Source organism: Hemiscyllium ocellatum, chromosome 1, assembly GCF_020745735.1.
Source record: "Hemiscyllium ocellatum isolate sHemOce1 chromosome 1, sHemOce1.pat.X.cur, whole genome shotgun sequence".
Classification (NCBI taxonomy): Eukaryota; Metazoa; Chordata; class Chondrichthyes; order Orectolobiformes; family Hemiscylliidae; genus Hemiscyllium; species Hemiscyllium ocellatum.
In genome coordinates, this window is record NC_083401.1 from 146,115,947 (window position 1) to 146,132,991 (window position 17,045).

Here is a 17,045-nt window from a genome sequence, read left to right on the forward strand (position 1 = left end):
GTAATCACGGAATCAGTAATCCTGGCAGTGATCACGTAGTCAATGGTCCTGTCAGTGATCACGGAGTCAGTGGTCCTGGCTGTAATCATGGAGCCAGTGGCCCTAGCGATGAAAACGGAGTCAGTGGGCTTGACAGTGATCATGGTGTCAGTGGTCCTGGCAATGATCACGGAGTCAGTGGTCCTGACAGTGCTCATGAAGTCAGTGGCCCTGACGTTGATCACAGAGTCAGTGATCCTAGCCATGATCATAGAGCCAATGGTCCTGGCGGTGATCATGGAGCCAGTGGTCCTGGCGGTGATCATGGAGTCAGTGGTCCTGGCAATGATCATGGAGTCAGTGGTCCTGGCAGTGATCACGGATTCAGTGGTCCTGCCGGTGATCATGGAGACAGTGGTCCTTACAGTGAACATGGAGTCAATGGTCCTGACAGGTATCATGGAGTCATTGGTCCTGGCAGTGATCACGTTGTCAGTGGTCCTGCAGTGATCATGGACTCAGTGGTTGTGGTGGTGGTCATGGAGTCAGTGGTCCTGGCAGTGCTCAAGGAGTCAGTGGTCCTGGCAGTGATCACGGTGTCAGTGGTCCTGCTGTGATCATGGAGTCAGTGGTCCTGGCAGTGATTATGGAGTTAGTGGTCCTGAAAGTGATAATGGTGTCAGTGATCCTTACCGTAATCACGGAATCATTAATCCTGGCAGTGATCACGTAGTCAATGGTCCTGTCAGTGATCATGGAGTCAGTGGTCCTGGCTGTAATCATGGAGCCAGTGGCCCTAGCGATGAAAACGGAGTCAGTGGGCTTGACAGTGATCATGGTGTCAGTGGTCCTGGCAATGATCACGGAGTCAGTGGTCCTGACAGTGCTCATGAAGTCAGTGGCCCTGACGTTGATCACAGAGTCAGTGATCCTGGCCATGATCATAGAGCCAATGGTCCTGGCGGTGATCATGGAGCCAGTGGTCCTGGTGGTGATCATGGAGTCAGTGGTCCTGGCAATGATCATGGAGTCAGTGGTCCTGGCAGTGATCACGGATTCAGTGGTCCTGCCGGTGATCATGTAGACAGTGGTCCTTACAGTGAACATGGAGTCAATGGTCCTGACAGGTATCAGGGAGTCAGTGGTCCTGACGGTGTTCATGGTATCAGTGGTGCTGACGCTGATCGTGGAGTCAGTGGTCCTGAAAGTGTTAATGGTGTCAGTGATCCTTACCGTAATCACGGAATCAGTAATCCTGGCAGTGATCACGTAGTCAATGGTCCTGTCAGTGATCATGGAGTCAGTGGTCCTGGCTGTAATCATGGAGCCAGTGGCCCTAGCGATGAAAACGGAGTCAGTGGGCTTGACAGTGATCATGGTGTCAGTGGTCCTGGCAGTGATCCTGCAGTCAGTTGTCCTGGCAATGATCACGGAGTCAGTGGTCCTGACAGTGCTCATGAAGTCAGTGGCCCTGACGTTGATCACAGAGTCAGTGATCCTGGCCATGATCATGGAGCCAGTGGTCCTGGCGGTGATCATGGAGTCAGTGGTCCTGGCAATGATCATGGAGTCAGTGGTCCTGGCAATGATCACGGATTCAGTGGTCCTGGCAGTGCTCGTGGAATCAGTGGTCCTGCCGGTGATCATGGAGACAGTGGTCCTTACAGTGAACATGGAGTCAATGGTCCTGACAGGTATCAGGGAGTCAGTGGTCCTGACGGTGTTCATGGTATCAGTGGTGCTGACGCTGATCGTGGAGTCAGTGGTGCTGACAGTGATCACGGAGTGAGTGGTCCTTGCAGTGAACATGGAGTCAGTGGTCCTGGCGGTGACCACGGAGTCCGTGGTCCTGGCGGTGACCACGGAGTCCGTGGTCCTGGTGGTGACCACGGAGTCCGTGGTCCTGGCGGTGATCATGGAGCCAGTGGTCCTGGCGATGAAAATGGACTCAGTGGGCTTGACAGTGACCATGGAGTCAGTGGTCCTGGCAGTGATCCTGCAGTCAGTTGTCCTGGCGATGATCATGGAGTCAGTGGTCCTGGCAGTGAAAATGGAGTCTGTTGTCCTGGCAGGGATTGCGTAGGCTGTGTAATCAGCAGTGCCTGGTTCTGGTGCATTGGGGGCTAAACTGTTCTCATCATTTGCCACAGTACTGGTGGCTGTGGCAGCCACATGATAATGGCATCTGACCTGTTCCAGAGGCCATAAGAAAAGTCTGGTGTGGTTGAGGAATCCCAGGGTTTGTCTAAGTACGTGAGAGTTTGGTGTACTTACGTTCCTTAAATATCCAATAAACTGAAGAAAAAGCATTTATTGAGTGTGTGGATTCCTCTCAGGAGGTCCTTTGCAGTTCTGGGAGAATGTGGCCCTGAGTTGGGGCAGGGCTGACCTCAGGGAGAGTAGGTGACGGCGCATAGCTACAACATTAGAGTGGAGGACCATGGAAGGAGAAACATTTCTGGAAGCTTTGGATTTGCTGTAGGCAGTGTTTTGATCAAGTCCAAATTGTGATGGTCTGCATGTAGTCCAGAGTCCCCGGATCAGTGAGTTCTGGGGGCAAGCGCTGAGGAAGGAGATGTGGCTGTAGTAGCAGGTCTGCTTCAGGATGTGGCTGAAAAGCTGTACGATAAAGGAGACAACCTTGGGAATGCAATGAGAGAGAGAGAGAGAGAGACCAACTGAGATCCTTGTGGAGGGAGGAGGCGATCTTCTTCAAGTTTGGCATCCTTGGGAGAAGCTTCACAGTAAGGTTACAGAGACGAGGAAAAAGTGAGGATTGCAGATGCTGGAGATCAGAGTCGAAACGTGTGACGCTAGAAAAGCACAGCAGGACAGACAGCATCTGAGGAGCAGGCTTTCTGGGCTGCCAACCCATTACCGTTTCTTTACACCTTTTAACTCTTATTAGCTCCATACTAAAAGTACTTTATCGAAGGCTACCCTGAATGACTGTTAATACTGTAACCTACTCAGTATAGATTACTGAGTAACGATGGCTATCCCCACTATCATGTCTCCATAACTCACTCAAAACTATAGAAAAATTATAATAATTGCTTTTGGTATTTCAACATCACAGCATAATCCAGTCTGTTGACCAATTTTGTTAAAGATACAAGTCCCTTCTCTGTATAATGCTATCCTGAGGTTATCATCTGCTTCACCTTCTATAATGGCACTTATTTCATCTCTGGCCAGAGAGCATTCACATGGCTCCCAATCCACGGGTGAGTTTAATGCTACCTCGTGTATGTATCCCATACATAAATCACTCCGCCAAACTGCTTAGCCAGAGACACAAGATGGCTATCTCTGAAACCCAGTATTTATTTGCGATTGCACTGGCTTTCAATGATATGGCCAGATTAACTCGAGAAGCTATAATCCTGGCTTCGGTTCTGGAAAAGGTGGGAAATGATACATTCTCCGCCTTTAACAGAATGAATTATGAAATAGTCGCTATCTCATGGTGGCACTCCAGAACTGAATGGACCTTGATTTTGTTTTGGCCAAGAGAGGGGGCATCACTACCCTGATTGTTTCTGAATGTTGTATCTCTATTCCTGATAACTTATGTCATATTAGGAAAGAGGTTGAAAAGATCGACAACTTCCTCTCTCTTCCCTGTGGAGTTGGGCGACATGATGGCTGGGATCCTTAGGAACCTCCATTGTACAGGGACTCATGATATTAATTATTGTTATTCCAGCTGTGTATGTTGTTTTGTATTTTATAAAGTGCAGTTGCCAACAGCTATTAAAGTTATAAACTATCCCCAACTACAAGCCATGTCCCCACAACCTCCTCGAATATCTAAAGGACTCAAGTGGTACAGTTGGGTTATGATAAAAATTGAGTGATTCTCTTCAAAGGGTATCAGTAGAATCAAAATGTGCAGCTGTGAGATATTGTATTATGATTCTCTTTACTAACTCACTTGGAAGTGTTCTATGTTTACTGTCCTGCATTTCTATTCATTCTTTCATAAAACAGTTTTTTTTTTAGATTAGATTACTTACAGTGTGGAAACAGGCCCTTCGGCCCAACAAGTCCACACCGACCCGCCGAAGCGCAACCCACCCATACCCCTACATTTACCCCTTACCTAACACTATGGACAATTTAGCATGGCCAATTCACCTGACCCGCACATCTTTGGACTGTGGGAGGAAATCGGAGCATCCGGACGAAACCCACGCAGACACGGGGAGAACGTGCAAACTCCACATTTTGTAGTACATTTTAATCTTGCAAAATAAAATCCCCTCCTCAGCTACCAACCCATGACTGTTTCTTTACACCTTTTAATTCTTATCAGTGTTCAAAGCTGTTTCTGTATCAAAGGCTACCCCGAATAACTGTTAACACTATAATCAGAACAATGTCAGCCACACCATTATATCTGTATAACTTATTTGAAACAATGGACAAATTATAATATTAATTACAGAAGTAATTAACCATCTCTTGCAGCCTGAATAGGCTGCAGGGTATCAGTTCCTCCAACAATGCTTCCCACAACCTGCTGCTTTTTATCTTTTTGAAATTTTCTTATACACTATCTATTTCTATAACACTATACTATTTCTAACTTTTATTTGGGACTATCTTGTACTAATGTACAGATCTGTACTTTTAAAATACATATTAAATAGAGCAACTGCCCCCTTTAAGAAACTTACTATCAAAACAGTGCTTCTGTGAAACTGCATGAACTATCAAACACTGGCAATAGTAGATGAAATCTCATGACCCAGTTGTGGGAGATCAGTTTAATATCTTCTGTATTTTTATTTACTACACATATAATTACTCACTTACTTAGATCATATAGGTCTAATATTTCTACTAACATTATTGGCAGCAAGGTATAGATACCCTAACTGTCAGTCTGGGAAGAGCAAAAGGTAACAACGTACACATCAGTTTTTATACATATCCATTTGGCAGTTGGATCAAGTGAAGGGTGCTTGACATGTACTGACAAAATAGTAACAAGATTTACAGAGATCTGAACAAACAAGATGCAGTTACAAATTTACAAGTGTAGTAACACCATATTGTGAAAAAGAACAAAAACAAATGATCAGGTAAGCTAGAACAATGGTCAGGCTCTATGGCCTAATGAGACTACAATTAACAGATATGCTCCCAAAATTATGGGCGTAAAGATCTACTTCCATATTATAGCTTCTGTGTATTTCTATCCCATTTCCAGTATCAATCCTATTTTGTTATTCTCTATTTCAAGGAGAGTCCTAAAGTAAGCGCTTCTTCAATGTTCCTTTCCTGTTAATGATAGACTCCAAAAACATTCCTATATTCCAATATTCACTTTAAATCAAATTAAGGACTCGTTTCAGTCTCCAAATGCACATAATGCGCAGTCTCATTAAGCAAGGACAGGGGTTTGGTTCTGTTGGCTGGTTTGAGATACAGTCCAATTCGATTACTGTGATGGATTCTTCCTCTTCACCTCTCCCCATGCTTGAGGTGTGGATGACTCTCTACTGGTTGTCTCAATCCAGTAGGAATACAGCATATTTCACCTTTAATGCAAGATTAATTCAACAAATATTCAAATGATTCATCTTGTGATGAGGTGTGATCAGAAGTAGACAATTGATGGGTGCAAGACTTTAGAGACAGATCAACTGATTGTGGAGAATGGGCACGGAATAGTTCTGAAAGAAAATTGACTTTCCAAGGCTCAATCGGTACAGAGGAGGAGTGGCAGATCGACTTTAGGTTAAGAATAATAAGTATTTTTCTAATATATTACCTAGCAGAATTTCAAATGTGCTCATATTATTTACATCATGGTTTAACATTAATCATTTTTAATTTTGTTTGTTTCAGCAACTTAGAGTGCAAAATAGAGTCATAGAACGATAAAGTACAGGAGACAAATTAGCTCATTATGTCTTTTCAGCTCTTTTGAAAGAATTACCCAATTAGTGCCATTCCCACATTCTTTCCAAAAAGTATAGCAAATTTATTTGACTATTTATTCAGTCAATAGAAACATCAAGCATATCATCCCTTTTCTGTACTTAACGGTGTCTTTGATCAATTCTGCCACCATTTCTTTTGAAAATACCAAAAAAAGCCTCATGTTTGCTGTAAAATGTCTTTATTGATCTTCAAAAAGTGATCATTCTTTCTTTAAGCAATAAATGAATTGAGAAGATCATTAATAAAATCATTGATAAGAGTTGGGAGTCAGGTTAAAGATGGTCTCCATTCCCTGTTGATTTACTGCAAAACAAAACAAAGGTTTCTTGAGTTTTTAGACAAGTTGCACGACATCTATCAAAAGCAGGAGAAGATGTCTCAATCATGTAGGAAACATTTATCCTTCAACCAGTGTCAAGGAAACAGTTATCTGGATATTTATCTCACTGCTTGGGATGTTGAGGCCATCAGAGAAGCTTTATAGATGCACATTATCTAAACTCTTCTACAGAAGTGAACCTAATACAGTCAGCATTATACTATAGACCAAATATATAAAGGGTTTTTCTTCTTTTATTTATTTTCAGTTACCTTCTTTTCAAGTGCTTGATACAATCAAAACTAGAACTATTCCTGTGGCCCAATTGATTTTAATTCATAGTCTCACTAAATATTGAGAAGGCTAAATATTTAGAATATTTTAGTATCTCACTGGAACTTTATTGTGGACAAAATTCTGTTGTATTGTTCTTTATATTTTGTTTCAATTTTTTTACCATATATTTTTATCCATCTTTCTTCAACTAGAGCTCCGTTACAAGGAGTAAAGTTTAATCTCACGTCCTCTTATAATGTGCAATCCTGAAGGTCCATTAGGAACTATAAAAATGAAAGTAAAAGGAAGAACCCACTGTTAGGCCATTACTTCAGACTTCCTGGGTATCTTTTGGTTCCTGCATCTATTTCTCACTTATATACTCTCCTTCAGCAGCAGCATCCAAAGACAAGCCATTAGGTTCCAAGTAAGCAATAATGACACCTTGTTCTGCCTCACTGCCAGTTCTGCCAAATCCTCCACTGCCTCGATGTTGTCATCATGTTTGTGTAACATTCAGTGAACATGAGCTCTAATTCCTTGTAGAAAGCACACAAAGACTGAAGTCATTGCTTTCAGCCCTTACGATTACCACAATTCCACAATTATCATTTTCAATTCACTCTTGGCCACTGTTTCAGGCTGAAATGGATTGTTGATACCTCTAATCTATTTGATCCAGATGTGAACCTCTGCTTTTATTTTTTTTAACACAAAACAGCTATTCCCAGCACTATAACATCATCCACCTGTGTGCCTGTTTTAGGACCCATACAGCTAAAACACTCATCATACCTTTATTACTTCCTACTCCAATGTTCTTCTCACTGGCCACCCATCAAATACCATCTACAAACTTGAGCTCATCCCAAACTATTCTGCACACATCCTAATGCATAGTCAGTCTGCTCAACAATACGGCCAGAGAGAGAAATCCTACTGCTGCTTCTGTTTCTGAGCCACATATTACCCAGCAACCCCCCACACTACAATTAACCTTTCCCCTCACATCCCTTTCCGAGGGCTACCTTTTGACTTTCAGAGGTTATGTTTTAGTGTTCAGAACATATTTTGCATTCTCACTAGCTCATTTATGAGGTGATGCCATCACGTAGTAATAATATCTTCTGTACATGTGTTGAGAGACTGGGTATTTTCGTACAATTGAAACAATATTAGAAGAATTCAGAAATCTATCTAATCAACTGTTCATTAAACTTAAAGCTGTAGTACACAAACATTAATTTCTTAGGCATCACAGCAATTAAATTGGAAATTTTAACAGACACAAGTTAGCAATAAAACCATTTTTTCAAAATAGCTAACTCACATCAACATGCAGCATACAACAATAGGGCAGCACGGTGGCACAGTGGTTAGCACTGCTGCCTCACAGCGCCAGGGACCTGGGTTCAATTCCCGCCTCAGGCGACTGACTGTGTGGAGTTTGCACGTTCTCCCCGTGTCTGCGTGGGTTTCCTCCGGGTGCTCCGGTTTCCTCCCACAGTCACAAAGATGTGCGGGTCAGGTAAGTTGGCCATGCTAAATTGCCCGTAGTGTTAAGTAAGGGGTAAATGTAGGGGTATGGGTGGGTGGCGCTTCGGCGGGTCGGTGTGGACTTGTTGGGCTGAAGGGCCTGTTTCCACACTGTAAAGTAATCTAATCTAATCTAATCTAATCTAAAACATGCTTCTGGGGAAATGCGAGTACAGAAGTGCACATAGCGTGGTAAAGTTGGAACATTGGAAGCACTGGTTGCCACCTGGAATTACGGTGTAATTGAAATAACTAACTCAACTAGAATAAAGGAAGAGTACGTGATTCTTTTCATACGCAGTGAGTTTTTACTATTGGGACTGTACTATCTGAAAGGGTTTTAGAAGCAAATTCAAAGCAAATTAGATGAATAGTTGAAGGCAAAATACTTAGTGGGCCATGGAGATAGAGCAGAAAAATTGATTTAAGTAAGTGTCTTTCTTGAAACTTGCTTGGTCACAGGCAACTGACCTGTGAGATGTAGTTTTGGGGTCTTTGGGTGGAATTTTGCTGCTTCTTTGACAGTGGGTTTGGAAGTAGGGGCTTTTGAGTCATGACCAGGAAAATAGACAGGAATCAAGTTGAAATGGATCTCTGATGCATTTCCCCAAGCTCAGAACTTTCTCTGAGTTGGACTGAGAAGAAGTTTAGTTACCTGCTCCAAAATTGCAGGTCTTGCTCATTAAGGTCACAACCACAAGGAATTTTGCCACTTGTGACTGAACCTGCATCCTGCCCCACCCACCGCTGTCACATGTGGAGGTAGCCAGCTCAATGAAGGCAGAAAACTGGTTGGCAAGCTTCATGTAGCCCAAAGAGAATCAGCTTACATGAAAGGCCAAAATAATCGCCGAAACTGATGGGATGGAATAATTTTTCTCCATTTCAATTGACCTTTTGATCTAGAATCTGATGAGTTGTATTTGTGTAGGCTGGTGAGAGCACCAGAGTTGCCAGCTATTTAATTGGTTTTGCAGCATTGGGAGCCCTGTTCACTGTTCTCAACTGGATAGCAAGCAAGTCTGAGCTTAGCTCTTTACTTAATATTATTTTGTTCATCATCATCGTTCATCATTTTTGACCATTAAATACATTCTTTAGAAGTATATGAAAATATTTCAACTTTTTTTAGGATTACAAACACTATTTCAACTAAAAGTAAAACATTAGCTTATTAAGGCTCAGTTTGTCCCCGGAAACAATATATAGATTCCATGATTATATTTTCTTTACTGTCGTCTAATTCTGCACATAAAAGGAATTGGCCATTTCCAGAAATATGATCACACTTACGAAACCTACCTTTTCTAAGTGTTGTTTTCATTTAATTATTGTTTCCTTCTAAAACGTTTTAATACCTGGATCACTTCCTCCAGTTTCATCTTCAGATAGACGGGCAACTTCATGATTTGAATCTGCAGTTGCTTTGAATCCCTTAGTACCACCAACACTGGATGAATGTTGACTTCTTGATTCATAACTAATTGTTTTGCTTGAACCACTAACCCCATCTAGTGGGCCCAAATGATCTTCATGACGAAAAGTAGAAAAATCAGTGCTAAAGTCTCCTATGTTTTGAAAATCACCTGTCTCACCAGTAGATGTGTATGTTTTTGTGTGGACTACAGTCTTAGACCCAGTTGATTTAACTCCAGAATTTAGCAAGCTTCCTAAACCATCATCTACATGATGTGAAGATGTGTGTGTCTCAGTTAAAGTGGTAGTTGAACCCTTAGTCTTACCATCTAATCCATATTTCTCTATTAGCTCATCTACTGAAAGAGGATAAGAACCAGAATCAACCTCTGTTGTGACTGTTTTAGTAACTTCACCTTGTTTTGAAACAATTGTTTTGGTGGTCACTGACCGTTCTGAATGGAAAATGTTTTGATCTGGATGTGAAAATTCACTGACTACTTTATGACTGCTTCCAGTGCTAATGCTACTACTGGTCGGATGAGTTTTGCTAACACTTGGATCTTTTGTATTTTCTTCTAGGATGAGCGTCCTAACATTTGCTCCTTCCCAAACATTAGGATACAATGTTGTTTCTGGCACATATTTTGTTTCAAAAGATTTATATTTGCTGTCAACTGCGCAATCCTTAGTATTCCCAGTTTTAAGTGACGCAATTAGCTTCTCAGACAGATTATTCTCCATGCTGTCAGAAGTTATTGACGTAATATTTTTCTTCATTTCCTCATTCAGATTTTCATCAATGATGTAAGCAAATGATTTTGCACAAGATCCTTTGCAAGCTCGTAGCTTGATATCAATGTCCACCTATCAAATAAACAGAATTTAAAAGTTGGTAAGAAAATAGCTTATAATGCATTTTAAATTGAAATATTGTTCTTTGTCAACTTTCAAACTATTTAAAAAGAACAATGGCACTTAATATTATTCAGATCAGCAAAACTGCAGCTATCAAAGCATTAATTAGCAAAGCTTCTTCAAAAATTTCTTATTACGTTCATAAGAATAATGGGAAAACTTATAACTAATCATGTACTTAATTACCTGAATTTATAGAATGAGGCGATTGCACATTGTGGATGACAGACACAGCAACATCATAACCTCACATGGGTGGAGTATGGGAATGTGCTGCTATCTGCTGTTGAGATCAAAAGCTACAGTTTCATCTATAAGTCATAGAGTCATAGAGATGTACAGCATGGAAACAGACCTTTCAGTCCAACCCGTCCATGCTGACCAGATATCCCAACCCAATCTAATCCCACCTTCCAGGTCCCAGCCCATATCCCTCCAAACCCTTCCTATTCATATACCTATCCAAATGCTTCTTCAATGTTGCAATTGTACCAGCCTCCACCACTTCCTCTGGCAGCTCATTCCATTAACGTACCACCCTCTGCGTGAAAAAGTTGCCCCTTAGGTCTCTTCTATATCTTTCCCCTCTCACTCTAAACCTATGCCTTCCAATTCTGGACTCCCCGACCCCAGGGAAAAGACTTTGTCTATTTCCCCTATCCATGCCCCAAACCTCTATAAGGTCACCCCTCAGTCTCCGACGCTCCATTGCAGCTTCTCTAGGAGGGCCTCTTTGCTTACACAAGTTGTTAAGTAAATGAATACTGTAGGCAACAGACTTACCAGCATTTGCTTTCCCCACTTACAAGCATATTGACTAATGCTTCATGCCAGTTCTATTGTGTATTATTTGCAAAAGGAGCAATCATTTTGATATCATCTGCAGTAATAACTAGAAAAAAGTGGGAAATACCATATGCCCACAGGTGTGGTCAACACTGTCTTCATATAACCTATCAGTGAGAGGTTGGAATGCTTGTTTAAGAAAGGCAGTAGGTCCTATTAAAGTGTTAAACAATATTCTGTGACAGATATAGCCCAATATCCAATACAAGTTCGCACTGCTCGAAGTACACCCCATGTGTACTTCATACAATTTCAATTGGTATTCCAACTAAAAAGATGCCTGGAAAACTAATCTTAATTTATCTTTATGGATTCAAAACTAGCACAATTGTTCCTTCAGGCTCCAAAAATATAAAATTCAGTCAGATTCAAGAAACATTCAACCAAATATTTTCCAGGCCCAGGTCTTGCTGTGTTATCCAATGCTTTTTAACTGACCAGAATGAATAGGTCACTCTTGGGTGTCTATTTTCTACCTGGAGCTTGCTGCTGTTGTGCATACAAGGTATGCTGCGTAAAATTGACTAGAACACAGTTGGAACTATCAGGTAGTCGAGAAAAACAGAGGAAATCCCCAACTAATTAAGGGAATGGAATGGGATCCACCTAGCTTACATTCTAATTCCATCCTCCAGCCACCCAAACACCATTCCAGTTGATCTGAGAGGTATGCAGCCTTTCAGGACTACCTTTTTAAGTACACCTACTACTCAGCCATTGTAAACTTTGGACAATGCCAGAAAGCAATTACATGAAATTCAACAGGAATCAGCATGCTGCTTCATGCTCAATACTAATGAAGATACCTCTAAGCCTGTAGGAGATAATGGATTTTGATTTTGCAATCTCCAGTTTCCCCATATGACAAGAGGCAGCTAGCTGCCTTAAAGCATACATCCAGTTGATCAGGGTTAGCTAATGGTCTTGGCAGGTTGGTCTGTTGATGGATTCAACCTCTGCACCTTTTCTACACCACCTCACGGTGATGGCATGGCTGATTTTTTTATATTTCATTTGATTTTTCTTTTACAAACTTGGTGAAAGAACACATTCATGTTCTTACATTATCTGCTGCTTCTCTCAAGCTGGATTGCCTCTAATTGGCCTTCAAGCCTAAGAGCCAGTATGCAGCCCTTAAATGGCAATCAAGGCAGAATTTCCAATTAAGAACGTTTCCACCGAGCGACAGATTCCAGACCCAGAAATAGACATGACTCGTATCTTTCAGCCTAATTTTGTTTTAATCCACCTTCATAGTAAATGCTTTCATCGTTGCAAACAAATGCCTGTAAACTTCTACTAAAATCCAGCTTGCTGTACCTAACAAAAAACTTCTTAGAGTCATAGTTAGAGAGATGTACAGTGTGGAAATAGACCCTTCGGTCCAATTCATCCATGCCAACCAGATATCTAGATAAACCTAGTCCCATTTACCAGCATTTAGACCATATCCCTCTAAACTCTTCCTTTACATATAACCATCCTGATTACTTTTAAATATTGTAATTGTGCCAGCCTTCACCAATTCCCCTAGCAGCTCATTTCATACATGCACCATCCTCAGAGTGAAAAAGTTGATATTTGGGTGCCTTTTATACCTTCCCCCTCTCACCTTAAATGTATCTTGTATTGGAATATCTTAAGCATTAAACAGTAGTACCCCAAATGTCTTATTTGTTTCCAAAGCAGAGTTTACCATATTTTTCTGCATGTTGTGCTATCCTGGACAGACACTACTTTGATTTTCACTCAACAGAAATGTAATATTCAGAAGTGCACACAATTACAACTTTGTGATGATGAAAAATGATTGCATAGTCTGTTTTTTTAAAAAAAACTGTCTGCAATATAACAAAATAAAAAAAATCGATTTTGCAAATATGTCGTAAATTAATCAATTTGACAATACATTCTAAAATTTGAACCAAACTCTTTTCGCACAGTGCAAGAATTTAGTGGGACATTGATATTTACTGCACTGCTTACCTCCAACCTTGAGATTTCTTTGTATTGTTCTATTATATTGTTTTTTAGTATGTTTTCTCTGGCAATGTGGTCATCAACTTTTTTTTGTAAGTCGATAAGTTTGTAATTCAGAGGATTCATCTCTTCTTGACAGCTGTCCTCAATTTCTAAAAATCAGCAAATGATACAATAATTTGAGTGGAAATTAATATGATTGAAATGGGCTACTAATAAATATATTTAAATTTCCAGAATGAACGTTTATTTTTTAGATTTAAAACAGAGTGAGGAAGGAATGAAAAGTTTGAAAACAATTATCTTTTTATTAACTAATTTAGGCTGATTGAAATTTTCAATGTTCGTGGATAGTTTTGTTTTGTTTTGTGTGTAAGAGTGACTTGATATTTGACAGCATGGGTGTTTTGAGTGGTCTGTTTGATGTGTGATCCTACTGGTTGAATTACTTTATGGGTAGTAGCTGGAGTTACCACATGCACATGACATATTGGCTGCTGAGAATCTCTGGAGGGGTGGGAATATGGATGGAGATAAAAACAAAGAAAAGTAAAGGAGGCCCAACAATAACTTTCCCAAGCTGGACAGACTGTGTTTGTGAGAGTTGGGAAAGGATTTAATGATAAGCATGAGGACGGCATTAGTGGGATGGGGATGGCATGAAAGAGATGGAAGGAATAGGATGGGGATGGTATGATAATATTGGCATTGGGAGAGTGGAATATCGTGGGAGGAAAGATTTTGCTTAGTGGGGTGGCTTGGGAGTGGGTAGATGACATGATACTGGCATGGGTTGGGAAAGAGGCTTTGATGGAACTTGTTTGGAAGTTATAATTTGTGCAATTAGTGAAGAATCACTAGATTTGATTTTAAAGAATACATAGTATTGAATGAAGAGATGAAGCAGCTAATAAAAGTCCATACCTAACAGTTAGTCTATGTCTATTGGGAACGTCACCACATACAAACAATGATGAAATGATTAATATTATTGCAAAGCATGTATCTTAAATAAAAATGTTGTCTTGGAAGAAGATTGGTAGTTAGCAAATTGCTTTCTTTCATGATAGATGTAAGAATTAAAATGGGCAGATTTTAAGGAAATTGTTTGTTTATTCCTGGAATAATAAAGAACTAACTCATAATAAAAAAAAACATTTCTAATGACCACAAACAAACCAACTCTTAGTGGAGTTTGAACTATACTCCTAGCTCTGTTAATAGGCACATGGAGAGCTTTGTGGAACTTTATTCAGAGTGAAAACTTCTGATTCTGCAAAAGCCATTGGTGAAATAAGAGCCAGGAAACTTGTATTTAAAGAATAGTTGTTGCAATGAAGGCACCAGTTAATCCACATCTCTTTGCTAGTCTTGATTTCGCTGGTAAAGGGGAAACAAGAGAAAATATAACTGCAGCCACAAAAGAAAAACCGTCCCACACAACCCATAGTCAGCAGTTCAACTTTAAGATGAAGCTGACTAAACACAAGAAGTGAATATTTTTAAAAAACGAAGGTGCTCCAAATCAGAAACAAAAACAGAAATTACTGGAAAATCTCAGCAGGCCTGGCAGCATCTGTGTTAACGTTTCGGGTACTGTAACTCTTCTTCAGAACATTCTCTCGATGGATGCTGCCAGCAACCTACTGAGATTTTCCAGCTATTTCTGTGATCAATTTCAAACCACAGAAATAAAAGCTGGAGCTTTCTTTAAGCAACACCAACACTTCACAACAACTCACTTCCAATTTGCTCCACAATCTTTTTCATTCTGTTGGCAGTTTCGATCACAGTTACCTGAGTATCCCAAAATATTTTGGAATACTCGTTCTTGTACTGTTGAAACTTTTCAATTCTGTCGTTATTTTTGCGACTCCAAGACTCGATTGATCCAAGAATTCTGCACCCAGATGGACATTTAGGGCCCTGTTGGGTTAAAGCAAAAATATTAGTAATGCATCATTTCACAAAAAAAAGAAGCAAAATAACAGCTTACCCATTCTTCATCAGTACAAAGTGGGCTTGACGGCTCTGAATAGTGTCTGGATTTCATTCGGTTTTCAACTACTTCAGGTCTAGGACCCCGAGGATTGATAGCCAGTTCAGCCCATGTCTGCAAACAGAAGAAAGCAAAAGACGTTGGTTTCAAAGACACCTCCCATGTTTTCTTGGAACATTTGATTCTTGGCAAGAGTTTGCTGTTAAAATAATCCAACAACCAACTCTCTTTCTTTGCGAAAACAAAGAATTGTTTGTGGATGTTGGAATTATGAAACTCAGCAGAGTTCCCCTTACTTCATTCCGAAGCATGCTATCAGATCTGCTGAATTTCACCAGAAATTCTGTTTTAGCTTCATTTATTTTCAATAGTAAATATTTGTTTGTAAGAAACCAGGGAAGGAAATCAAAATGTGCAGCTTTGACTTGTTGAACAGCTGAATCTGTACTTAGCTCCTTGTAAAGAAAGGAAACTTACCAAACCAATGGAACATAGTATCAAACCCAAGATCAGTATTGCCTTCATTTTACCAGCTCCGCAGCAATCACTTGAGAAAATGCCTCTTCTCTGTCCTTTTCATCAAATTTCAACCCTAAAATCACCATCAGACTATGCATGGACATCCTATTTACCTGAAATGTGGAAATCATGTTAATTATTTACCATTCAACTGTTGCACAAAATTCTGTCCCTGTCTTTGACCCTTTGAAATGTCTATTGACAGATCAAAGATCAGAGTTCTATGCAAAGAGCTTCTGTAATTACCACCTACATCGCAAAGAATTGGTAAGTGGAACATTGCATTCTAAATAGATCATCACGCACAGGAAATTAAGCAATGTTCCAATCAGGGGACAAACTAAAGAAGCAGTGGGTGAATTTCAGCCTTCCAACATACTCAGAGGATGCCCTTTTCAATAATCAGCAATGTAGTCAGAAGGTCATAGAACGTTAGGGGTTGGGCACCTTCAAAGGTGCGCCAAACTGAACTGCTACACTGAGAAATGACTGGATGCACTAATGATGCAGAGTGACCAAACTGAACTGGTAACTAACCCAGTCAATTTCAAATCCCTGGACACAACAACTTGGAAGGGCTTTTGAGGAAGCCTTTCAGCCAGCTGGTTGTCTGTGCTGTCACTTCACTCATGCTCTTTTCTCAAAGGATTCCTTCTGTAACTAACTAACTGACTTCCCCATTTCAGCATAGTGGCATCTCTGATGATGGCAGTATAAAAGTGAGAATGTCACTGGGGCTGTGCAATGCAGTGGTGGAGGAAAAATTAAATGAGCTGAGTCTGTTCACCTTGGAACAGAGGAGGCTGAAGACATATTTGAGGGAGATATATGAAACTGAGTTACCTAGATCAAATGTGTGAAAAGGACCTAAATAGAGAGTCCATTGACAAGTAATATAGATTTAAAGTAGTTGGCAGAAAGATTACATGAAGTGGGAAAATACTCATTCGCATGGATTTTTCCCTCACATCTCCTCTAAACATTCTTGACCCTTGCCTTAATTAACCGCCCTGGTCATTGATACCTGAACCAAGGGGAAAAGTTCTTTCCTGTCTGCTCTATCTATGCTTCTCATAATTTTATGTATTTTGACCATTCACCCCACTGATATCGGGATTGCAACTCTCCCTGCTGATATTGTCCCCTTAAGGCATCCGGGCATGTAGATAAGTGTTTAAGAAGGCATACGAGATATTTGCCTTCAGTGACTAAGGCATAGAGCTTAAAAGCAGGGACTGGAACTGTATATTACATTAGTTAGGCCACAGCTGGTGTTTGTGTACAGCTCTGGAATAGGAGGGG

General features: G+C 40.5%; 1 protein-coding gene across 1 annotated transcript; it reads right to left on the reverse strand.

Moving 5' to 3' along the window:
* Positions 1-9,406: 9,406 nt before the first annotated feature.
* LOC132817950 (fibrinogen alpha chain-like) lies at positions 9,407-15,749 on the reverse strand. The gene is made up of 5 exons (XM_060828543.1): positions 15,702-15,749; positions 15,222-15,338; positions 14,968-15,151; positions 13,232-13,377; positions 9,407-10,348 (listed from the first exon to the last, which is right to left on the reverse strand). Exons 1-5 carry the CDS (start codon positions 15,747-15,749, stop codon positions 9,407-9,409), a joined length of 1,437 nt encoding a protein of 478 aa, XP_060684526.1.
* Between the last annotated feature and the right edge of the window lie 1,296 nt (positions 15,750-17,045).